We start from the raw sequence: 23,730 nt of genomic DNA, 5'->3' as shown, positions 1-23,730 counted from the left end.
TCATTGGAACGGTGTTCAGTCCCTGAAGAACAATAGAGGGACATGAGTGGCGGGTGGCTGGGTCTGGCACGTTTGGAGCGGTTAGATTGCGTCTAGGTCTAATGGCCCCTGGCTTGGCGGATGCGTGGCTCGGGACGGGACCATCGGCGACGTCAGGTAAACTCTACTCCAACCCAACCCACTGCATTTTTACCCTTTGACACTCGTTTCTGTTTCTGTTGTTGCAGTCTTTGTCTTTGAAGTTGGTGCTCACGGACGCTGGCGTGTTTCTAAATCGAGACGAGGCTCCACTTTTTGGGGCCACAAGGCAGCCAGCCCAGCAGCAGCCATGGACAGCGGCCAGGACGATGACTACAATTGCTACCACCCGGACACGTCCGACGACGACGACGACGACGACGACGCCTACCACTCCTCTCGCCATATCCCCCCAACCGCTGCCCACGCCAACTTCTTTCGCCCGAGCGATACGGCTTCCCTCCTTCAAACCCCCTTCTCTTTGGATGCCACGCCGCTAGCAGGCTCGCGCTCGCGGCAAACCCGCTACCACGACGCATATCCTCGCACCAGCTTGTCTGACCACCGTCCCGCTCCCTTGCCCCGACAACGACACCAACAATACTCTCGTCCTCCTGCACGCGCATACCCGGCTCGCTTCCGCCGTTCTCCCGTCACCAGTTCCACCTCCTCTGCAAACCGATTTACCCCCACGCCCCACACGATCGACGCCCACTACATGGCTGGCGACAAAGACCGCTCCTCCGCCCTCAGCGATGACGACATTCCGCTGGCCGCTGGAGCCAGAGGTCGCGAGTGGCAGCAGAATCAGCAGCGCCGGCCGCTGATTGACATGGTCACCAACGAGTGGCAAAAGAATCTCTTTTCTGACAGCGACGAGGACGACGACTTCTTCTACGCCGAGAAGCGCAACTGGTACACTCCCGCAGTCATTACTCTCCTCATCCACGGCTCCCGTCGCGTCCCTCGCCGCGTCCAGCGCACCGTTTGCTTGGGTCTTGGCTTTCTCGTGGCCATCTGGCTGGGCTGGCGCTGGATACTCCAGCCATACTGGCACGAGCAAACGAGCTTCGCCGAGGCTGTGTCTGGCAATACGCGCTGGGGCGTCTATGGATCAAATGCGCGCCCGTCCTTTGACGACATGGTGCACGTCAAGCAACTAGACCCAAGTCTGCTTCCCAGCTCCGCAGCAGACAACCAGCGCCTTGTCTTTGTTGGCGATGTGCATGGCTGCAAAGACGAGCGTAAGTGCAACGAGGCATTGCTTCTTCGCATGCTAACGCCGCAACAGTGGTCGAACTCCTCGCCAAGGTCAATTTCCATCCCACCTCTGATCACCTCATCCTCACCGGCGACATGGTCAGCAAAGGCCCCGACTCGCCAGGCGTCGTCGACCTTGCGCGTGACATGCAGGCTTCGTGCGTGCGTGGAAATCACGAAGACCGCGTCCTTCTCACCCACAAGTCGCTCAAAATGGCCCTTGCCGACGCCAACAGCAGCAAGACGCTATCTGAAGACGAAGTGCGCAACGCCGGCGCAAAGAAGGACAAAACCTTGGCGCGGTCATTGAACGGAAAGCAGATTGAATGGCTGCAACAGTGTCCGGTCATTTTGCGTGTAGGCTCACTTCCGGGAATGGGCCAAATCGTTGTGGCGCACGCCGGATTGGTCCCGGGAATCGAGCTGGAGCGACAAGACCCATATCAGGTCATGAACATGCGCAGCGTTGATTTGGAGACCAAGGTGCCAAGCGAGGGCCGCGATTACGCACCGTGGGACAAGGTAAGCAAATATCCACCATTAACAGCCGCCGCTCATGTCGCGTGCCCACCTTCCGAATCCAGCTAATCCCGATACTCAGTACTGGAACTTTTTCATGTCGCACGTGCCCAACCCGGACAACCGAATGACCATTGTCTACGGTCACGACTCCAAGCGCGGCCTCAACATTCGCAAGCACTCGCGCGGCATCGACACGGGCTGCGTGCGCGGCGGCAAGCTGACGGCGCTCGTCGTCGAGGCCGACTCCAAGGGCGGGCCCGTGCAGCAGAGCATCGTCGACGTCAAATGCAAGGACTACTCCAAGAACAAGGACAAGAACAGCGGGAAGAAGGAAAAAGACACCAAGGGGCAGGCGCTGCTGGAAGAAGAGGAGTACTGATGGCTTCGTCCCTGCAATGATGCGGCGTCTTTTCGAATACCTCTGTTATTGTTAGTATGGCGTTGGCGGCGCACATGGGGAAAGCTCAACCTGGGAAAGGGAAGTATCTATGGATCAGTTGGACTGGACTGCTTAGCGACCTGGTACTGGTCAGGCGGCCTTCAGTGGAATGGTTTCGACTGCGCTGGACGACGTGGCTGTGTTCGTCAGTCGACTCATTGCCTTTCTCCTGACGAACTACTACTTTGGAGCAAAGCTTGCGTCACTGCGTTCCTACCTCGATCTTTCTTCTCCCCCTCCCCCTCTTCTCTTATTTCAAGGCAGCTCGATACCTAACTATCTGATATTTACGTATATCTTCTTTCCTTGTTCTCGTCTCTCTTCCTTTCATTCTGTCATATTAAGTGTTCCAATTACCTTTAAGAGATGGATTTGGTTCTTTCATGGCAATTGATGACAGGAAATATTGAAGCTGCGAGCAAAAGGCACGTATCAAACACGTTCGGTGCTACAATTGGAACTAAAAGCTAAATCAATTTCCCGTCATAGTTCTCTAAACCGCCATCAATCAAGTACGTACTCCTTTTAGCTCCAAAGACGCATTTGCCCGTCCCAGGCGCTATGCAATCAACCCACCGAGATCCCCTGCGCTGCATGTTCGCAACAATGTCCGTCTCGCCACTCACGAGGCGCGCGAACTTGGACTCGTCCGGGAGGACGACGGCAGGCGACGGAAAAAGGTGCTCCTCAACGATATTGGTGATGAGCATATCCATGTCATCATCATCGGCGTCTGCGTCGTCCCTGTCCTCGAAGCCGGCCTCGAATTCGGCGCCAAAGTCCTTGATGAGCCCGATCGTCTGCGCCATCTTGAGAACCGTCGACTTGTGCAGCCACGGCTGCGGCAGGCCCCATCGCTCTGCGCGCAGAAGCTCGCTGAAGTCGTCGCGCCAGCCCTCGTCCTTTCCCTGCCAGCGCCGTGCGTGTAGCATGTTGATGAGGAGGTGGAAGAACGCGAAGCGCCGGTGTGGCTGGAGGGGACCAGGAGACGCTGCGAATTCGTAGCGGTAAACCATCTCGCCCGCACCGCCGTGCGGAATCTCGCGTGGAAATATCTGCTTGCGCAGCCATGTGTCGCGCGAGGGAGACAGCGCGAAGACGTGATTGGTACCGCTGTTTTGGCAATCGACGACCTCGAGGATGTCGTCTGCGAGGACGGGCGCCATGACGGCTCTGCCAACGCCGAGTTTGATTTTCGGAACCACGTTCTTGGGGCTCGCCGTCGTCACGTCTCTTCCCGCCTCTTTTCCAAACAGGTAGCTGGCCAAGTCGCCCGAGAGGCACGGCGGAACGAACGAGTCGAACCTGGCCTTGTCCCGCTGTGCAGAGAGGCCTCGCTGGGACGACCCGCGCTCGCGCTCGACATTACGTCTCGGCCTCTCCAATCCCCACGCCGCAAACACTGCGTCGGCTGTCTGCTGTCGCTCCTGCTCAATGAGCCTCGTCCGTCCCAGGTCCTCGATGCCGCTGTATCTGTCCGCCCGCTTGTGCGGCGTGCGATACGCGGGGATAAGCTGATCCGCAACGGCCCAGTCCCCTTCTCCCACTTTGTCGGCGCGGGCGAAGGCATCGACGAAGCGCCCCAAGAGCTGCTCCCGCCGCAGCCGCAGGACGAGAATGTTGGCGCGCGTGTCGCCGATTTCCTCGTGCAGCCGCAGCCGCTCGTGGTTGTAATGCCACTCATCATCCGACTCGTCGTTTTCGAGCGCGCCGTCGCAGAATGCGCTGACCATCTCGAAAAGCACCGCGCGGAAATACGCCATGTCGGTCTCCAGGACGGCCAGCAGGGCGCAGGCGTCGCGGCGGTAGGCGGCGGCGAGTTGGCGCGCCCACTCGTCCGGCGGCGTGGCTGGGCCGCGCTGCAGCGACGTCGACCGGCGCAGCGCGAGCAGCGCCAGCTTCTTGTCTTGCGCGTCGCTTAGTAGCGCTGTCGTGGTGCTGCTGGTGAGGCCTGGCAGTTGGGTTTTTAGATGAATCCAGACGTCTCGCATGCCGATGTCTTGGTACAGGCAGCGCGGGTGCGGAAGCTCTTCTTCTTCGTCTGAATCTTCTGCCTCGTCGCCATCGTCATCATCATCATCGTCGTCATCGTCGTCGTCGTCGTCGTCGTCATCGGCGCTGCTGCCGGAAGAGATGCTGGACGAGTCTGTTGATGAGCTGTTGCGAATGAGACTGAAGACGTTGCTGGAAGTGTCGCTAGACGAGTTGCTCGACATGTGGTCCATTACTTCGATCACGTCCTTGAGGGACATAATCATTTCTTTTCGTGGGATGTGATCCACATGAGGTATGCGGAGACGGAAAAGGCACAAAGGTCTCAATGTGTTGATCAAGGTGAGTTAGGGCTCTCAGAGCACATCAAGAGTGTATGGAGACTATCCGCGTTTTTATACACTTGACATTTCGTGCACTAGTACGCTAGAAGAGTCCTTTCCTCAACGCTCGCAATCCCGTCTGCCACCATTTCTTTCTACAGAGCAGCCAGCGTCAGAGAAGGCGTCGTTGATGCTTCCATGGATGCGTCGGCCGTTGCATTCGAAGTGTGGTTTCGTATCCACGGTTCAGTGTCCTGTTGGGGTTCGGCGGGTAGGGTCGGTTTGTTAAGTGGAGACACAACCACAACAGATGAGAAATTCTTTTTGCCATACTCGCAGTCAGAACTATTACGACTTTTTCAACGATGGATGGGGCCTCGTCGTCGGAACCAAGGGTTGAGATCGAAGCCGTTGGTCCTCGGGGAAACCACTGGTGTGGCTCAGGGGCACCAGCGGAAGAGAAATTCGTTTACCGCAGTCATAACTGAGGACTAGAGAACCGAAAACTCAACTCAACATCAGCATCCATCTCTGGATGCTTTGAGAACAATCTCTGGTCAAAGGTTTGGCTTGGAAGCGGTGGCATGGCGCCGCTGTGAACAGTAACTTTAAAAGGAAACGATGAAGTCTGGGACTGCGGCTGTTGCATCGGGTACTGTGATTCGTTGGCAAAATCGCGCCTGTGAGCTGCTCTTCACCCTCTTTGCCTGGTGGCTCGTGAAGTGGTTGAATGACAATGCAAGGCGGCGCCGGTTCGCCCACTCAGAGTTAGGGAATATGAGCGACGTTTTCCTCTCTCAGGCTGTTATGGGTGGACAAGGCCGATCAGGCGGCGTTGGAAAGCAGATGGCTGGGCAAATCTGTGGTCCCTGTCTAATTTCTTGTTGAAGTGTGTGATAGTCAGCACCATGATTTTTGAGTTCCCGTACCGACAAAATGTCGTCCAAGTAGCAGTCTTTTCATTGCTTTCTACTTTCCTTGTGTGCTTTGTCTGGTTTTTTTCAAGCTGAGACGTGCAAGAAGAAATTGAAAGATAGGCAGGCGAAAGTTTCAAGAGGGAAGGGGAAAGTGCGGAACGCGAAATCAAAAGCAAAGACTAGAAACTGAATTGATGGGACCCTGAGCCGCCGACCGAACGAGACAATGAGCCTCATTCGTCATCCTCCTCCTCCTCCTCCTCCTCCTCCTCCATCGGCTGCGGAAAAGGGTGTGAGCCTGAAGATCCTCTAGCCAACAAGTGATTCCTTTCGTCTATTTCGGCTATTTTCGAATCTCTTGATCGTTCGTCACTCGACGAGGTGCCAGAGGAGTAACTGGCCAAAGGGCCCAGGTCCTTGTTGAAGCCAACGTTAAGGGCGAACGTGTAAAGTGTTGAATGCCGCAAGTAGGGGGCCTGGCGAAGGATAGATATCTTCGTTTTCATGTATTTCAATATCCTTTTCCGCACCGATGACCTGGTATCGTGACCAAACAGTGAAGCAAGTGATGAACTTCCAGCAAAGGTATCTTCTGCTAGGTCTGGAATTTGACTGAAATGCAAGCAGTCTGCCATGCAGTCGGAATCCTCGTAAAGCGCGGCTCTCATTTGAATCCACTGTTTCGTCGAATACAATGACTTTAAATTTGTCGTGTGTGGGAACAGACTCGTCCCGTGCTGAATTGTCGTCCTCCCAATCATCTGCGGCGGCAAGGATCGAGATTTGAGAGGCGCCAAGGTACCTCTAGAATTCCTTGCACATCAGGATACCATTCCGAGGAGACCACGTATGGGGCGCTCCCTCATCACCGAAAGAATAGACCATATTGGATTCTCCAACGGTGACAGGAACAATGTCGGCTGCGACGACATTTTGAGACGGCATCCATTGGCGCATGAGTGAGCACCACACCTGGCCACGTTTGTTTTCGGCCTTGTACTCATGCAGCAGTTTTTGACGAAACCTTTTACGATCTTCTTCGTCACTTTCCATGTCTCTCTTGAACGTTACAGTTGCGCCGGCTGGGGGAGGCAGCCTTTGATCTTGGAGATCCGACAGTTGCGAACCTCCGATTTTCATCCGTTTGACAGCATCTGATTGAGTCGAAGCCTCCAGAAGTTGGCTATTCCGAATGAGTTCACTTCGCAATTGAGAGCATCGAGAGAATTCTTTTTGAACCTCGGTCGCGGGAAGTTCGCTGAAGTTTCCTTTTTCGTTGTCCTGCCTGACTTCGGCTGCCAGAGTGCGGAGAGCTTGTGCGGCTGTTCTAAGGAATTTTCCTCCCCTCATCCATTTCCCTCCTCTTCCAAACCATCTTTTCATCCTCGGAGGCTGTTTTGAAAGAATCAACGGTCTTGAAAAGTATCTTCCTCTTCTCCTTGAGATCTTTGAATGAATTTTTCAAGTTGGCCTGAGAAGATTTAGAAATCGAAGGGCGAAGCAAATAGTTGACTTTGAGTACGATGTCTACTTCCGGATAGAACGGTCCAGACCTAACGGCAGTACCCTTCTTTGACGGACGAGGGGTAGTTGGCGTCATTTTCTCGAGGGTCGTTTTCTTCACCGGGGAGTTGGAGATTCCAGGAGTTTCGTGTTGTTTTTTGGGTGGATCTCCCTTGCCATAAGCGGTAAAGCCTCTTTTAGGAGGCATAATTGATAGCAGAATTTTTTAAACCCGTAACGAAGGTATCGGGAAAAGCCAGTTGATGACCGCGATGGAGTTGAGAATTTGAAAGATTGCGATTAGGGTGCTGCGAGAGGATGACTTCAACCAATTCTCTAGCTATTTATATGTACGTGTAAAAAGGTAAAACAATCGTGAGCTGCAAATCAAGTAGCTGGGGGGCTGCGATCTGGCAAGCTGCGTGCTAGAGACATTTTTTGGGCAAAAAATTGCGCGCAAAGCTTTGATCAGACAAAGAAGAGTAAGAGTGCGATTGCGCATGATAAACATGTAACCAATAAACTATAGCCAGCAGGGATTAGGCCTTGCGCAACCCTAACCAGGCCGCTCAGCACACGAATCGACTAAATTTTGCAGACTACCTGGTAAATGGCAGGTGTCTTTTGGAGGATAATGGGTACAAGGCACCCCAGTTGCCGTATTTAGTTGAGCCGATCATGTGACGAGATCAAGTTTGGTACTAGGCTCACCTTAGTCTAGAGTACCGAATCGCGGCATTGATGCATTATAAAAAAGCGTTCGTGTGCTCAACGCATGCCCCAACTTCGACACCACCGAAAGCTCCATCTGCTCCAACAGGAACCTCAAAAATTCGCTGTAACTGATGATCGTTCACCTCAAGCCAAGTCACTAGCACAACCACAATCGAGCTCTTTTATCAAGACGCTGAGCACTTTCTTGGTTAATCAGTATGGACGAACCCACTTCGAATTCTTTAAGCAGTCCCAAAAGTGCTTCAAGTTAGGCCTGGACCGCATTTATAGGCGAAATGTCGACGGATACTTCCGATGAAACATCCAATCAAGCACTTAGCGATGCTTAGAGCAGAGTCGAATCGGCAGAAAGTCTCACAGATGCTGAAGATGCTTCTCAAGAAGAAGAAGAAGACGACCAGGAAGTGGAGGTTAGAGCTGATGATGGAGTCCAACATCCACGGTGTATTTACGAGGATATCCGAAGGCGCGATATTTCCTCTGACCTGAAAAGCCTGATCCCAGGCTGCTCCAGTCAAGAGTTGGGAAACCTTCTGTACGACGCGCAGGCCAAAAAATATTCTCTCTTTGAAATACGTGACAGCTCTCCGCTCTGCAAAGCTCAGAATGAGATGGAAAACCAAGTACAATGGGAACACCGATTGACAGCTGAATATCAATGCCAAGCCAACGCACGACTAGACGCTCTGGAAGCAGATATCGCATACTTCCGCAGACTTCTTGACGAGTTGGTCAAAGCTCTTTCGGTCAATCTGTGAAGAGACACTGGCCGCATCTAGACGCCGTTAGAGACGAAATGCATCGCGTCCATCGGGAAATTTTGCAAGAAGGCGTGACCGACACGGGCTCCGCTTCCACTGGGTCAACACTGAAACCTCAAATTTACAGCACAGGAGCCAGCCCCCTAATTTTGGTCTATATATTTTGCAAAAGTCGGTTGAATTCTCGAGCCCTTTCGTAGCGCAATGGTGAGTTTCGGGGTTGGTGATGCGCACGCCATAACGTCAGCACTGTAAAGCGAGTTCGAAGCGCGAGGTTCCCCCTTTTTTTTTTTTTTTTTTTCCAGCTCGTTTGCGCCCTCATTCTCTCTCGCGTCACTAGCGCGCTAGTGAAAGATGAAAGGATGAGATGCTGTGTGTTTTTTGCGTGGTTGTCTTGACCTTTGTTACTGTTCCAGAAGCCTCTCCGCGTTCGTCGAAGACTCGAGATGAATCTGATTGTAGCAAACAGCGCGTTGCCTTCTCTTACTATTGAAGATAAGAGAACGTAGTCTGCTTCTGCGTTGACTTGTATGAAATTGTACTTGGCTTGGTTTAAGGTCTGCCTCAGGCCTTTCTCATTGGCTCGCAATCTAGTCCCTGATCTCGTCTATCGCATCATTTTTTTGCAGCGACCTTCAATTTCATGCGCTAGCTTGGCGCGGAATCATACTCCAGACGGTGGGCGCATCACTGTGGCTGAGAAGTGCCCCAAGGACGCGAAAGCTTCCAAAAGATAGCCATCTACTCCCGTGTCGCGCCGGCTACACCTACACTTCATCCCCCACTGGTTTTGAGCTAAATCACTTGGGCGATATTTGAGACCGATCTTATTCATATGGGTAGATTTCACGGTTGATTTCCCATGGAAAGTCCTCGACATTGTAGATGAATTCTGCCGGGCGGTGGGTTTTTTTCCACGGCACTTGGCATGTTCCAAGACAATGCGACAAGAGCCATCTACTGCGCTTGGCAGTCATCGTGTTGAGATACAGACATTGCATTGTCTCGACTGAAAGAAACCGCGCGCGGTCTTGAGGTGGCGTCCTGTGCCTTCAGTGTCTATCCGGCGACAAGTCTGCCGACGCTGGCACCTGACTGTCGTCGTCAAGTTTCGCCTGCGTCCAAGTGCATTGTGAGCGATTCCAGCTTCAATCTGCGCCTGTGGTGTTAACTCGTCTTCGGTGTTAATTTTGCCCAGCCCCAGTCGGCACCGCCGTCTCGACATTGTACCTGCGCCTGAGCTGCCGCCCGTCTTCAATCACAACTCCAAACACAACACACCTAGTCTTAACCTCTACACTCGCATCCTATCTTTGCCTTTCGCCCTCCCTTCACCTTTTCAGCAGCATCTATGTCAGTATCTTGTTCCGAAATTGCTCTCCCCTTCATCCTTCCTTTGAAGAAAAGCACGACGATTGAAGCTCCACACACGTCGCCATGGTGAGGCGAACCAAGGAAGAAGCCCTGCGTCAGCTCCAAGCCATTGGCATCGACAACCTCGTCGACGACAACATCAAACCCCGCGAACCGCCCGACTCGTCGAATCCGAATGTAAAGCTCAAGGTTTTCCAGAAGCCGACGCCGATTATGCCACTGGAGAGCTGGGACAAGGCCCTGATTGTGGCCCTGGACAAGATGGTACGCGTGCTTGATGACCATGCCAATGTTAAGCGACAGCTGGGGGTGGTTGTCCACACGCGTCATCACAGCCACCATTCCCACAAGAAGGTGGCGGAGCTAACGGCTGCCGACGTCTCTCGTTTTCTCAGAAACTGTCAAGCTCATATCGATCGACTTGCGCGGGAGCGTGTCGAAGATGTTGCGCCGCTCCGCAAAAATCATCTGAGCAACAATGCCAAAGAGACTGAGGCCAAGGAAGATGAGAAGTTGGTAGAGGGCGACGGCCAGGATGATCCAGTCACGCTTGAAGAGAGCTACAATACTCATAAGGATGACTTTGACACCAACGGCGCCCACAACATGCCAAACATTCGCCCAGAGGAATACAACGGCTGTGGCAACGAGGTCATTATCGATATGGAGGAAGAGTTTCATCCTGAGAGCTACCACAATCGTGAGCATGAATACACCACGGGTACGCTGGATGAGCCAGATTCTCTGCACGAGTGCTTTGTCGACGTTGAGACTGAGTGGTTCTCCGAATTCGAGGCCGACATGCATGCGGAGAGCGACGGCTGTCTTGAAGACGAGGAAGAGGAAGGCGTGGTGGAGGATTCAGGCCCTCGTGGAGATATCATCGACAACCAGGTGGACGACCACAATACCGCGGACATTCAGGAAGCCCAAAATATGCCTGATTTCGAGAGCAGCTGCCATGAGGATGCTCTGATTTCGATGGATTCGCAAGACAAACCCGGTGTGCAGGCGGTAGTCACCGTGTTTTTGCGCGACCCACCGCCCGAGCCCGAGGAACCTCGTATCGACTTCGCCGATGTCTGCAACTTTATCCAGGGTGAGGGATGGCAGTGGCCAGGTGCCCGCACCTTTTGCCATGGCGTCACGGAGACTCGCGTTGACCTTGCGAGCATTTCTGTCCCAACCGAAGACGTCGCAGCCGCCGAAGCCGCCTTCAAAGACACCTCAAGGCTTGTCCACAAGATCCGGCGCCTCAGCAAGTTTGGCCCCGTCTTAGAGGAGCATGGTGTGCCTAGGCGCAAGATTTCTGAGGCAAACTTGAAGGCGGCCATGTCCGTCGCCCAGGACACGATGTGCCAGGACATGGACGACGCATCGCGTCAACGGGGCAACAAGGCAGCGCATGAGAAAGCAGAAGAGAGCATCTTGTGCCATGACCGCGCTGAATTTGAGTGGTGCTACCACATGGACGCGCGCCTGGCGCAGATAGACTAGTAAGTTTGCCACGCCCACTTTGCACCTCATCACTTTCCCATTGCGGGCTCGGTACTGACTTTCTTCTTTTTCGTGCAGCAACAATGCGAATGCGGAACACGGGCTTGTTCTGTCCCCAAAGATGAAGGAGCTTTACGAGTCCGTCATCCTCTGAGCACCTGTCCAGACATCTCAAGGCGCTCAACATCACCCAACGTCGAGAAAGAAAGCATTGTACAAGTGCGGCTGAAAAGAAGCTTTTTCATTTCCTTCGAGCCAAAAAGGGATAGCGCAAACAGAAGAACGTCTCAAGATTGGATGAAGGATCAAGAGATATCGGAAGTGCTGGAAAGGTGGTACTGCGGAATAAATACCTGGGTAGACTACTCGAGACAGCATGTCTCCCCTCTTATCGGCAACGAATGGAAGTACCCCAACGTGGTTGTGAACGGCCTGTGCTATTCTGACGAATCCTTCAAACCTCCTCAGGAGCATCCATGCGGCCCCCCTCGACGTGTACGCAAATCAGGCGTCTGAGGACTTTTCAAAATTGGGCAAGGTCGGCCTTTCAAGCGTCCAGCGACGCCACTGAAGACGCAGCCTTGTCGAAGAAATTCCAGCGGCTTACCACGCAGCACAATAACTCCCAAACGTTCTTCAAGCCGCTTGTCATATGGCTCTGGCAGATCCTTGCTAATGGTGCAAACACCATGTTTACCACGGAGGTCCTTCTATCCTCAAGAAAGTGCAACCCATAGGAAAAAGAAGTAGCTACAAGTTTCAACCCCAATCAGCACCACCAGCTTTGGCGAGCGCACGGCACGGCGCTCAAAGAGCCAAAAAGCAAAAAAGGATGTCGGCCGACATTTACGAGTAAGGGAGTTGGACCCCGGACCTGCTCTTGCAGAGTCAATCATTTGTGAGAGCACCATCACTTGAACAGAGTCCATCATTTGCCAAGTAAGCCAGTATATGTTGCGTCAAATGTACCTCTCCGTAGTCGAAGATACCACATTTACTTGGACTTTCACTGACCTTTTAAAGTGGATGTAATTCCCGGATCGTCAAGCGCGCGAATGGTGTCGTGAAGGAAAAGGAATGCCAAAAAAAAAAAAAAAAAAAATACCGAAAACAATTGAAATGCTTCTTGATCCAACGGTTTGGTTTTGCCCCCCAATTGTCTGTGTGGCTTCAAAATGTGAATCTGGTTCCAATAATCTATCTACTTCATACCATTCCGAGCGCCTTGCTTGCCCTGAAACTCGCTGGCCCAGAAAAGGGAGCCTCCATCGTGCGTCCCTGAATCCAAGCTTCGTGACAGGCGTATAGGGGCTGAGTGACTTATCAGTAACTCCAAAACTGACGATGACGACGTAAACTCAGTGCATGACACAAACATGCCACGTCATCTCGCCTTGATGCAGCCTCATCCAGTTTCTTCATCATTAGACTCAGGCGGCTGCTCAGCAGGACAACACGGCAGCAGAGTTTCGAAAATCTTCCTGATATTCTCGTGCAGAACAAGTCCGGCCTCTTTTTCCAGATCCTCGCTTTGAAGGATAATTGCCGCATTTTCTGTAAAATTTGCGCCGCATTCGACCTACCAATTTTCAATGGTCTGGTCAGCAATATGTCTGAACAGGTAGTGCTTGTAGGCGTGACCTTGCAACCGCAGGTAGAAGTCAGTTTTATCGCCGTCGTATGCCGACACGTCGTAACAGATGAAGGCCTGCGTGAACAAGCGATAGAGCTCAGAGTCACTTTGCTGGCCGTGGAAAACGTGTGCGAGGTCGGGGCTGGGAGCTTTGGCACCCTTCTTGAAGTTGGCCAAAGTTTTCAACGTCTCGCGCAGAGGTTGGGGAACGTCCTTCAGATGGGTGATGATGGTGTGAGGACTGTCGCGCTGCTTCTGTTTGGAGCCTCCCACTTCGCCAGCGTTGGCCTTGGAACTTGCTTTACCGTTGGAGGTCGACTTGTCGGCAACCTTCTTCTTTGCTGGACGTGCGCCTCCTTGAGCAGGTGACTCGGCCGCCCGCTTGCGACCACCACTGTTGCCGCCGCTTGGAGCCACTGGGCCGACCATTTTGATCGCCGCTTTCAGATCCCGGAGAAGGACTTGCCTGACCAGGGCAGCTTGGACTTTTCCTCGCTTGCGTGTCTCGATGGCAGCTCTCAGAGCCGTCTTCGCCGCGTCGACGTCACCAGCTCGTCGGACTAGGTCAAGAATGTTCCCAAGAATACCCTCAGGGTACTCACGTGGCTCGAGAATGCGCGTATCAGGCTGTGCTACGCGAAGGTACCAGGTGGGGTTGGAAGGGTTTGGCGGCTCGCGAGGCTTGAAGTTTTCGTCCAGAAAGGTGGCAATGTCGACGTTTCCGACCTGGAATTGCTGCAGAATACCATACGTGTCAACGTGGTCAGAGGCATTCGAAGTAGCCGTCGGAGCAGAATGTGGGGCAATGAGCCGGGATTGCTGTGTCGTGAGTGTGTTGTGAGTGTGTTGGAGGCGCGTGATCTCTCGCTGGCGACAAGACGGGACGCGATGCGCAGACAGATGCGCTGGAGGATGTGGAGAAATAAGCGGCGCGAGCAGAACGAAAGTCGTGTTGGCTGAAGAGGACTGCCTGCGACCGCCTGCCAATGCTTCAGGCAAGGCGAACGAAAAGATCTGTGGGAGGCTGACAGATTTGCGGTACCACATCAAAGCAGTCAACCTTCAAATTTCGGGAATGTCGCTAAATTATTCGCTTCTCGTACTGGTGCTCACTCCAGCACTTGGCAAAGCCTCTGTCTCACAGCACCAACAACGTCACGCAAGCCTTTCAAGCGCTCTTCCCGATTTTCGCCCAAATACAATGCAGCCACTGGCCAAGCGTGTATGGAGCCTTGCTCTTCGTGCACCTTTACGCGTGCATTAGCGCTGCTTAGAAGTGCAATCAAGTCTCGAATTTCAGGGCCAAGGACCTCTTCCTTGCCGAACAAAATCACCCAGCCATGCACTGGGGTTGCTCTCAGCCATCGTCGAGAATCCTTTTCTTTTCCTGGGGACACCATCGGGTCGTCTATTGAGATTTTTGTGCCCGCGTATTGTCGACCATAGAGGTGAAGAGTTTCGGCATTCAGGTAGTCGCTGCTGGTGTTGCGGTCCTTCTCCGACACGAGCGTGACCCAAGGAGATATCAGAGTGGCTAGGCCTGGCATTCGGTTTTGGTGTTGAGGATGGTCCGCCAGATAGAGCAAAAAGCTCAAGATCAGGGTCCCGCCAGCAGAATCCCCGCCAACACAAATCCGAGATGGATTCTTAACGACGGAAAGGACGTGTTCATAGCCAGCGAACGCTTCTTGAATCTGTGTGGGATAAACTGCGTCCGGAACTAGTGTGTACTCCAGAGCAAACAGCGCCGGATTCTTGAAACCTGCTTCTTTGAGTAACGCCACCCATGCCAAAAGGAATTCCATGTAAAAGTAGCTCGACCCCATGGCAAAGCCGCCTCCTGCAAGATGTCAGCCTCATTTTGTGGCTCTATGTAAGAAGATTACCATGGAGATAGAAGATTGCAACGTCAGGCTCGACGTTGTCGTTGACGGTCAACCAAACGCCCGAAAATCGCTTTTCATTTACTTCACGCCATGCAATGGGCGAGCGCAAGTAGCCATGCCTCAGCATTCGCCATCTCAGAAACGGTAGAGATACCGGCTTTGAGAAGAATACTCTGCCAATGGGTGCAGGCATGAGAGCAAAAGCATATCGGACATATCGTATGACGAAATCCTGGAATGGAGTGGCTCTCTGGACAAAGGGAGATCTGGACTTGAACGGCGTCAAATACCGCTCGTGAAAAAATTGGTACGGCACAAGAATAGCTGTCGTCAATTAATACCTCGAGAGTCTTGATTGGGTTGGGGCGTGAAGTACCCAGGTGTGGAATGGCCGGCAAAAGCCAGGCAGCAAGGTCGAAAATCCCAACCTTGAGCAGAAGTTGGGGCGCGAGAAATATCAGAAACACAATGCAGTCTAGATAAGAAATTTGACTGAGAATCATTGCGTGGACATGGGAGGATATCAAAAGAAGAGCGATTCAACCAAGAGTTGAAGTCGAAAGAAGCGCACGACGGATCAACGTTTATGGCTCTGGTAGGCCACCAGAATGAAACGAAGGAATTTGAAAGCCGGCTTCCGTAAGGTCTAGACTGGGCTCTTTTTGTTGACCGGAATGAATCTATGATCGCAAACGAGTAGGGGAGAAAAGGCGAGGTGGTGGTTGGGCATGGGAGGAGGTGAGGTTAACCAGTCACGTGTTGGCGCTGGGGCCTGAGAAACGTGATCCAGAAATCTGCAGCTCCGACCTGGCGCACCACCGACCTTACTCTACTCTGGCATCACCGTCGACAAACCCGATCAACTGCAAGACGAGACAACAGGGTGGCGCGTTCCTGCCCAGCACCCTTCTTTCCCGCCTCCCGGCCCAATTCTCTTCCTCGCGACATTCACCTTGCTTCGCTCCCGACTCTCTCAATGCGCTGAGCCTCATCCGATTGCCTGGCTGTCTGGCGACACCTCTGCGCGAATTCAGTAACGTACCCTACACGCGCGATTCTCGCCACGCGCAGCTTGACTTCGTGCCAGGAAGCCATGGATATCGCTAGGTAGTCACAGTCTCCATAGCCACCGGCTTGCTCAATTCGCTAATGACGCCGACGAACAGCTCTCTCACGCAGGAAGAAATTCCTATCAAGCTCCGATGCGCAATCTGCAACAAACTCGTCATCAACGCCTTCGGCCTACCCTGCTGCGACCAATCCATTTGCGAGAATTGTACGTGCCGGCTAGAGGCTCGCGCGTGAGCCACTTCGCTTACTTTGACAGGCCAATCGTCGTTGCCTGATTCCTGCCCTGTTTGCTCCCACAGCCCTCTCTCCGCCGATGATTGCAAGCCCAAGAAAAACCTGCGCCTCACTGTCAAGGCATACCTGAAGTCTGAGGAGAAGAAGAGGGACAAGGAGCGGTCATTGAGTATCTCGGGCAAGCCTGGCACTCCCGTCACACCGGGCGGGACAGCTCCGTCGGTGGTCCAATCAATAGAGCAGTTGGACGCGTCGAACCAGGCGATCCCGGCCCCAAAAGTCGATGTACCACAGCAAAACGGCAGCAGCGCAGACGACGCAGATCAAGCGAGCGACGGCAATGTGCATAATGCACCGGGCGCAGCAGAGCAAACGTCGCTTCAAGTATGCTGCATCCGTCCTTTCGGCTCCACTTGCTAACGTGTGGCAGGATGGCGAGGATCAGGGACCTACGGAAGATCAAAACCACCCAACTGACCAAGAACCAAGAGCCGCGGAGGAACCAAGTGCTGAAGACGCAAAAGATCAAGACGTTCAAGAGCAAGGCGATGGCGTGCAAGATTCCAAGGGCGATGAAGAAGATGCAACCTGGAGCGGAGGCGCGAACGGTGCACAAGAGCAGGGGCAACTGTTCAACAGCAACTTTGGATTCGACCAAAACCAGGCCGCCTTTGCAAGTGTCAACTGGGGCCCTGGTGGCTTCAACCCCATGATGATGAATGGCATGCCTGGCATGCAAAACGGAAACTGGAATAGCTTTGGCATTATGGGTAAGTTTTAATATCACGCAGGATCAGTTGCATGTTACTTATTCAAGATACAGGCATGCCTGGCATGGGGGTGGACCCGATGGCCATGTCCCAAGGAATGTTCGGAGGCTTTGGGGGACAAGGCATGGGCATGAACGGGATGAACATGGGCATGGGCTACGGCGGAGGATACGGTGGCGGATGGAATGGACGGCAGATGAGTGGTAATGACTTTGGTGGCGCAAATGCTGGCTATTATCCCGGAGGTGGATATAATCAACAATCGCACCAGCAAGGGCATTTCCCTCAGATGAATCATCGTCAACAGCAGTTCGCAAAGAATAATTTCCAGAACCAGAATCGTTTCCCTGGATCCGGCACGTTTGGTCAGCAGCAGCAACCGCAGGAAGCCACTGGTCAGGGCCAGCAAGGGGAAACGGCAGGTGCTGGCCCGGACGATGGTCAAGAGATTTCCGCTGTGGAAGACCAACCCTCTGGTCAAGGCGGTCAGATTGACAACAACAACGACGCCAAGCAAGCGCCAGAGGCCGCAGAGGAAGCGTTCGTCCATCAGCTACCGCTGGGCATGCAGCGCCAAAGCACTTCTGAACCCGGTCCCACCGACTCGAATACGCCAGTCCCTCCGGAATCTCAACAAAACGAAAACAAGCACGAAGATCAACCACACGAGAACCCACTAGATGCCCAGGACAGCGGCCACGATGACACTGCCGGTCAAGGTGCAAGTGATACTAACGTGGCAGAAACACAACGGGAAAATCAGGTAGATGAGCCAGTAGACCAGCCCGAGACGACGCCGGCAGCTGAACCCACGGCGACGAATCAGGAAGGTCCCCAGCAAGAGCAAGGGATCCAACAGTCTCAAGAAGGGTTCCATCAGCCATTCCAGCCTAATTCCATGGGTGCATTCAGTCAAGCTGGGCCTATGGGGATGAACATGTCCATGGGACCAATGGGCCCGATGGGGCCGATGGACCCTTCGTACATGGCCATGGGCAGCATGCAGGGTATGCCACACGACACGTCGATGGGCTGGAATTCTCCTTATGACTTTGGTGGGCGAGGCCGAGGCCGAGGTTTTGGACGTGGCGGGTACAACAATTTCCGCGGCGGACTGATTGGTCGTGGCGGTCCAGGATTAAGCAATAGCGGTGCCTTTAGTGGTGAAGTCACGGTCCTTGCCGGTGGTGAGCCCAAAGGCGTGGGTGTAGAGGGCGCTCCAACTGGACCCCGAGCCATGCGAGAAGGTCTTCCCAATACAGGAGCAAGTGGAAGACTGAGAAGCGGCTTCGGCCCTGGAGGCCCCGGACGCCCAGGCTGGACGCCTTCGGAGTCTGCCCCTCCAAGGTCTATCAAGAGGTCAGTTGCCCCTGGTTTTGACGTTGACATGTCTCTAACCTTCAAGCAGCAAATCACCCGATCGGGAGCGTTCGCGCAGCGCCTCCCAGTCGAGGCCAAAGTCGAAGTCGAGAAGCCCTGACAGGTCCCGCTCACGTTCACCTCGTCGGCATCGCCACAGACATCGTTATCGGTCCCGCAGCGCTTCCGAGGAGACGGACCGCGAGCGACGCGAGGACAAACGACGTCATCGCCGTCGCTATGAGGACGAAGAGGACGAGGCTGCCTACGAAGAGTCGCGCTACGGCGGACACAGCAAAGACCGCACCAGGGAGCCTTCAGTCGAAGACTCGTCCCGGCACCGCAGCAGGCGGGATCGCGAGAAAGAAAAGGATCGCCACCGCTCTTCTCGCCACCGCGACCGCAGCCACGAACATCGCAGGCATCGTCACCGGTCCAGGACGCCCATCGATGGACGCGATGATGATGCCAGCGTCGCAAATGGCGATGACTTTTCAAGCGAGTCAGGTCGCCGCAGCAAGCGCGACAAATACCGTGATCGCGACAGCGACTACGAAAGAGAGCGTGAGCGCAGAAAGGAAAAGGAAAGAGAACGCGAGCGGGAGAGGGAGAAAGAAAAGGACCGCAAGCGCTCCCGCCGTGAACGTGAGCGTTCGGTTTCTCCATCGCGCGACTATGACGACTACGAGTATGAAGATCGCCACCATCGTTCGTCGCGCCGTCGCCGCGAGAAGGAAAAGGATAAGGAGAGGTCTGAGAGGGCCGCTCGTAAGGATGAGCAAGCATCCAGAACTGGCTCCGTTGCTGACGAAACGGAATTCAAAATCCAAGGTCGCTCAAAGGACAGGCTAAACCCACCGAGCGGTCCCTCCAGCATGATGCCACCCCCGACGGGCCCAAAGGCCATGGCAGATGCGCCCAAGGGGCCTTCGCGCCACCGTGACCGCGAGTCGTCGTCCCGCCGCAACAGCGTCTCGCAGACTTCGGGTTCTGCGACGTCGTCCTCAGCTGCCGCAATGGACCCGATTACGCTCGAGCGTGAAGCACGCAACCGCGAACGTATGCTCAAAGAAGTGCAGCGCCGGGCCTCTCTCCAACACAAATCCAGTGGTGGAACAGGCGACAAGCGCAAGCGGGGAGGAGATGAAGACAAAGAGGCCGCGCCACCAACAGGGCCCAGCGCGGACCGCGAAAGAGAGCGCGACCACCGTGAGAGGGACAGACACGGAAGCAGCAGCAGCAGCAAAAGACGGCGTGGCAGCGATGCTGTCGAAGCCAAGGACTCGGAGCGGAGCAACGGACACAGTCATGGCCACAGCCACAGCCATCGGAAGCAGCGACGGCTTAGCTACAAATATGAAGACGAGGAAAACGACGAAGCCAGGGCGAGGCGGGTGGAGAGCGAGCGCGAAGCCCAGCGATGGAGGTAATCAGGACTCCCCATCGCTGCTATTACTAGGTACCTTGGTCCCTGCGGTTCGGCAAGGGCACTGTAAAATACAATCATCAGAGCGGGCAGAGCATAGGATGGCGTGGGCTGGCATTTTCAGGTGGTCAGCAATCTTATGGGGACGAAATCAATTGTAAAATAACAAGTCATTAGGCCGAGGTGGATGGAGGCGCAAAAGCAACGGGTAAGACGGCGGTCATGGTGGGTTGGAGGGATGGGTTGTGGTTGACAAAGATCCTCCAATGTGTAGAATAGAATCACAAAATTCAACTCGATAGATGGAGTTGCACAGTCATTTAGGAGGTGTGATTGATTTGTCGTTGGAGCGATTGGCCAAGCAGCAAACTGGTCGTGTATTGGTGATGCACAGGGAAGCAAGGCCATATCGCTCTAAGCGGAACAAATGGGTTCCTCTTCTGCAACCATGTCTCTATCGCCGCTCATGCACGCCACTTGTTTTGCCGCACGCCAACTGGAATTCTTCTTCACCTTTCTCGATCGACCTGGCCGAACGCCCCGCGATTCATCTCGGCTCTGTCCCACAGTCCCAGTTTCAATTTTTGCGAAAAGTGGATCGACGCGGCACATATATTTTCGGCTCCGCGGACGTTGTGCTTTGCTAAAGGCGACTGACAGCAACACCGCACCCTTCGTTTGCTTGACATCTGCTTCATTCGGAGCCACGGCACTGAATACAGCAGTTGGTTACCTCTTTCACGATGGATTCACAGAGCATTTCCCAAGACAGCGCGGGAGCGACTCGCCTCTCGTCCTTGGATCTCCGAGTGGCTTATCCAAGGTAAACAGCGCATCGCATCAGCGAAACCGTTATCACCAGCGAAAACAACGAGCGACAGATTGGCAAGGCACAGAATGAAGACGCTCTGGACTCGGATTGATCCAGACGAGCAGACGACAAGGCCAACCGGCGAACTCGGCCATCACACGAGCCAGGTAGCCCGCTCTTTGCCGACGGGCTGGCGGACGGTTCCCCTAAGCGTCGCCTCCCTTCTCCACCAGCGCCGTCTCGATTGGACCCTGATAGCGAGGATCTCTGCTGGAAACAGACGCTCAAAGAATCAATCATATCGGCCGTGTCGTGCGACCAGCGTCCAGCGACCCTCACCCCCTCCCGGGCCGGGCCTTCCCCCGTCCCATGTTCCTTTCCCACGTGGGTGCTGGCGAAGAAGGCCACAAAATGTCAAAGACGCGGGCGAGCCTCTTTTCGATTCGTTTTTGTCCGTTCGGTCTGCCAGAAGCAAGCCTTTCCTGGTTCTGCTGCGAATCTCCCAAAGGACCTGACCATCTTCTCGCCTGTGACCGCCACATGAGCTAGCTGCTTCTCAAAGCTCTTGTGGTTCTTTTTTTTTTTTTTTTTTTTTTTTGTGCGAACTTGCCATCTCCTTTTTCCGCATCGCCGCTGTTGCGCCATGGTCGAGCCAAAGGCAAGCTCCGAGGCCAAGTCTCCCGCCGACTCCAATGTTGTCACAGTCGACAGCCACGATGCGGACAAGCTGCGTCTCCAGCAGATGTGAGTTTGCGGCCTGCATCTCATTCGGCGACTGAAATTATGACCCGCCATTCGATTAGGGGCCATCAGCAGGAACTCAAGCGCCATTTCACCGTCTTCAGCTTGATCGGATTGGCGTCGACGACCACCATTTCTTGGACGGGTTTGGGCCTGGGGTAAAACGTCCTTCAGCAACGCGCACAATTGGCGCTGACGACCATACAGTTTGATCACTGAAATCGATGCGGGCGGACCCGGTGCTGTTATTTATGGCTTCATCCTGGTCTTTATTCTGCAGTCCTTTCTGGGCGCGTCGTTGGCCGAATTCGTTTCGGCATATCCAACGGAAGGTGGCATGGTCAGTCAAACTTCCCGTTCAATTGGACTGCTCTAACAATACTCAGTACCACTGGGTGGCCGCCATAGCACCAGCAAAATACAGCGGATTCCTGTCATTCGTCACTGGCTGGTGGAGCGTCTCGGGATGGATCTTTACCACGGCGTCGACAAACCTCGTCTATGCGCAAAACTTAATGGCGTTGATTACTCTGTATCGGAGTGACATTGTCATCAAGGCCTGGATGACCTTTGTGGTGTATCAGATTACGAATCTTGCCACTGCTGGCATCGTTCTTTTTGGCAACAGGCTTATTCCGGCCATGAACAGGTTCTCTCGTATGGTGTTCCCCTTGTTCCTTTCAAACTACGTTGCTGATTTGCTCCAGTCTTCTACCTCCAACTCGCCTGGTTCGTTCTTCTCGTCACCGTGGTTGCCGCGGCCCCAAAGCACAATGATGCCGAATTCGTCTTCAGGACATGGATCAACAACACTGGCTGGGAGAATAACGTCATTTGCTTCATCACGTATGCGAATTTTGAAAATCTGGTGTAATGCGGCTGACCTGTGATAGTGGCCTTGTCAACCCTCTTTACTCGCTCGGAGGTCTCGACGGCATCACGCACATCACCGAAGAAATGCCCAATCCTTCACGCAACGCGCCGCTCGCGCTGCTTTGCACGCTCCTCATCGCCTTCGTCACCGGACTTACATACCTCGTTGCGCTCATGTTCTCCGTCCAGGACTACGCGGCGCTGTCCGACTCTTCAACTGGCCTGCCCCTTGCCGAGCTCTTCCGCCAGGCAACATCATCGACGGGCGGAGCTTTTGCGCTCATTTTCCTCCTTTGGGTCGCGCTCGGCCCGTGCATGGTCGGCAGCCAGCTCAGCACGAGTCGAGTTGTGTGGGCCTTTGCCAGAGATCGTGGCATCCCGGGAAGCAGATGGTTGTCGCAGGTCTCGAAAACTTGGGGCGTTCCGTTCAACGCGCAGTTGCTAGTGACAGCCGTGTGTGCGGCGCTGGGATGTATCTACTTGGGTAAGTTGCGCGAGATTATCTCTGGCACTTTTGAGCTGACCAATTCAAAAAAGGTTCATCGACTGCTTTCAACGCCATGCTCGGCTCCGCCGTCACGATAAACAACATGGCCTACCTCATTCCGATCCTGACCAACATCCTGCAACGACGACAAGTCTTAGTCCGCGGCCGCTTCCACATGGGCTTCGCGCCGGGTCTCTTCGTCAACATCGTCACGGTGTGCTGGCTCGTCTTCGCCATCGTCTTCTTCTCGTTCCCCTACTACCAGCCCGTGACGGCTGAAAACATGAACTACACGTGCGTTTGCGTCGGCAGTATTGCCATTATCGCTCTCGTGTGGTGGTTCGTCAATGGCAAGCGCTTTGCCGATGGCATGACAAAGGTCAAAGAGGATGACGACGAGAAGAAGAGGGAGGCCGAGATGGTGCTGAGAGGGGCAGTGGGCAGAGGTAGAGGTTATGGAAAGGCGGAGAAGATTTGATCGCGGTGTGATGAGCTGGAAGTTCCTTTAATATGTTTGAGTGTTTAATATTTGCGGCGAGGTGTTGAAGGCCTTGTTTACCCCCTTTTATTGACAAGTTCATCCCCAGCAATCAACATCATCCAGAATTCGTCATACCAAGCCCAACAAAAATAATGGAATTGACATACACTGGAATCTAGCTGGTCGGAAGAAAGTTGGATAACAGGCAATGCCAAGAGATGGCCTAGCAACGAGATGGTCTTAGCAAGGGACAGGGACACTGGCAGTTGACATTTTGACAGGCTGACGGCCGCCTCACGCTGCGGCCGCTGCTCGCACGACAAAAACATCTTCGCTTGGTGGGAAAGCAGTCCCTGCGAATGTGGACGATCAAAAAAAACCCCCCAATTTCCTGAAGGTTACAGCTGCTCGCAGAGCACAGGCCATGCTGTCGGCAGAGCAATGACGTTATGGAAGATCATCTGGGGAGACGGCTGGAGCTCGATAAAATCAAGCCCTTTTGGCGGATGGTGGCTCAACCCGCCCGTGAAGCTTCTCTAAATTTATAGAGATGCCAATGGCTATTGTGAGACGAGTGAATGCATTCAAAGAACAAGATGGACCGTCCTGAGCAAGTC

At 53.9% G+C, this 23,730-nt stretch overlaps 7 protein-coding genes across 7 annotated transcripts; 4 read left to right on the top strand and 3 right to left on the bottom strand.

Moving 5' to 3' along the window:
* Positions 1-736: 736 nt before the first annotated feature.
* IWZ02DRAFT_379278 (Ser/Thr protein phosphatase family) lies at positions 737-2,179 on the top strand (the record flags this gene model as incomplete). The annotated part of the gene is made up of 3 exons (XM_066765035.1): positions 737-1,262; positions 1,310-1,800; positions 1,880-2,179. 3 exons carry the CDS (start codon positions 737-739, stop codon positions 2,177-2,179), a joined length of 1,317 nt encoding a protein of 438 aa, XP_066622037.1.
* A 527-nt stretch (positions 2,180-2,706) lies between these two features.
* On the bottom strand, positions 2,707-4,497 carry IWZ02DRAFT_434316 (uncharacterized protein; the record flags this gene model as incomplete). The annotated part of the gene is made up of 1 exon (XM_066766350.1): positions 2,707-4,497. One exon carries the CDS (start codon positions 4,495-4,497, stop codon positions 2,707-2,709), a length of 1,791 nt encoding a protein of 596 aa, XP_066622036.1.
* Positions 4,498-6,275: 1,778 nt separating this feature from the next.
* IWZ02DRAFT_521755 (uncharacterized protein) lies at positions 6,276-7,273 on the bottom strand (the record flags this gene model as incomplete). Its single annotated transcript, XM_066770804.1, is given in 2 exon segments — positions 6,276-6,863; positions 6,883-7,273. 2 exon segments carry the CDS (start codon positions 7,180-7,182, stop codon positions 6,276-6,278), a joined length of 888 nt encoding a protein of 295 aa, XP_066622035.1. The 5' UTR covers positions 7,183-7,273.
* A 2,634-nt stretch (positions 7,274-9,907) lies between these two features.
* IWZ02DRAFT_491742 (uncharacterized protein) lies at positions 9,908-11,495 on the top strand (the record flags this gene model as incomplete). Its single annotated transcript, XM_066769768.1, has 2 exons — positions 9,908-11,340; positions 11,420-11,495. 2 exons carry the CDS (start codon positions 9,908-9,910, stop codon positions 11,493-11,495), a joined length of 1,509 nt encoding a protein of 502 aa, XP_066622034.1.
* A 2,532-nt stretch (positions 11,496-14,027) lies between these two features.
* IWZ02DRAFT_455273 (Alpha/Beta hydrolase protein) lies at positions 14,028-15,643 on the bottom strand. Its single transcript, XM_066767778.1, has 3 exons — positions 15,237-15,643; positions 14,861-15,184; positions 14,028-14,814 (listed from the first exon to the last, which is right to left on the bottom strand). The coding sequence occupies exons 1-3, from the start codon at positions 15,361-15,363 to the stop codon at positions 14,084-14,086; spliced, it is 1,182 nt and encodes a 393-aa protein (XP_066622033.1). The 5' UTR covers positions 15,364-15,643; the 3' UTR covers positions 14,028-14,083.
* A 16-nt stretch (positions 15,644-15,659) lies between these two features.
* Positions 15,660-20,126, top strand: IWZ02DRAFT_455272 (uncharacterized protein). Its single transcript, XM_066767777.1, has 6 exons — positions 15,660-15,967; positions 16,027-16,136; positions 16,188-16,549; positions 16,596-16,935; positions 16,989-18,294; positions 18,344-20,126. Exons 1-6 carry the CDS (start codon positions 15,954-15,956, stop codon positions 19,722-19,724), a joined length of 3,513 nt encoding a protein of 1,170 aa, XP_066622032.1. The 5' UTR covers positions 15,660-15,953; the 3' UTR covers positions 19,725-20,126.
* Positions 20,127-21,314: 1,188 nt separating this feature from the next.
* Positions 21,315-23,110, top strand: IWZ02DRAFT_379617 (putative choline transporter Hnm1; the record flags this gene model as incomplete). The annotated part of the gene is made up of 6 exons (XM_066765050.1): positions 21,315-21,430; positions 21,480-21,612; positions 21,659-21,929; positions 21,980-22,118; positions 22,166-22,629; positions 22,683-23,110. The coding sequence occupies 6 exons, from the start codon at positions 21,315-21,317 to the stop codon at positions 23,108-23,110; spliced, it is 1,551 nt and encodes a 516-aa protein (XP_066622031.1).
* Between the last annotated feature and the right edge of the window lie 620 nt (positions 23,111-23,730).

Source organism: Phyllosticta citriasiana (genome assembly GCF_038021145.1).
Source record: "Phyllosticta citriasiana strain CBS 120426 chromosome Unknown IWZ02scaffold_8, whole genome shotgun sequence".
NCBI lineage: Eukaryota > Fungi > Ascomycota > Dothideomycetes > Botryosphaeriales > Phyllostictaceae > Phyllosticta > Phyllosticta citriasiana.
Note: the sequence above shows the minus strand (reverse complement) of the source record. Positions and strands in the feature narration are given on the sequence as shown.

Coding starts and splice junctions, on each gene's coding strand:
- IWZ02DRAFT_455273 (XM_066767778.1), bottom strand. CDS start 15,363: ATGATTCTCAGTCAAATTTCTTATCTAGACTGCATTGTGTTTCTGATA. Junction 15,185..15,236: donor GCCGGCCATTCCACACCTGG/GTACTTCACGCC, acceptor AATTGACGACAG/CTATTCTTGTGCCGTACCAA. Junction 14,815..14,860: donor TGCAATCTTCTATCTCCATG/GTAATCTTCTTA, acceptor GACATCTTGCAG/GAGGCGGCTTTGCCATGGGG.
- IWZ02DRAFT_455272 (XM_066767777.1), top strand. Junction 16,137..16,187: donor CCAATCCATTTGCGAGAATT/GTACGTGCCGGC, acceptor TTACTTTGACAG/GCCAATCGTCGTTGCCTGAT. Junction 18,295..18,343: donor CCTCCAAGGTCTATCAAGAG/GTCAGTTGCCCC, acceptor ACCTTCAAGCAG/CAAATCACCCGATCGGGAGC.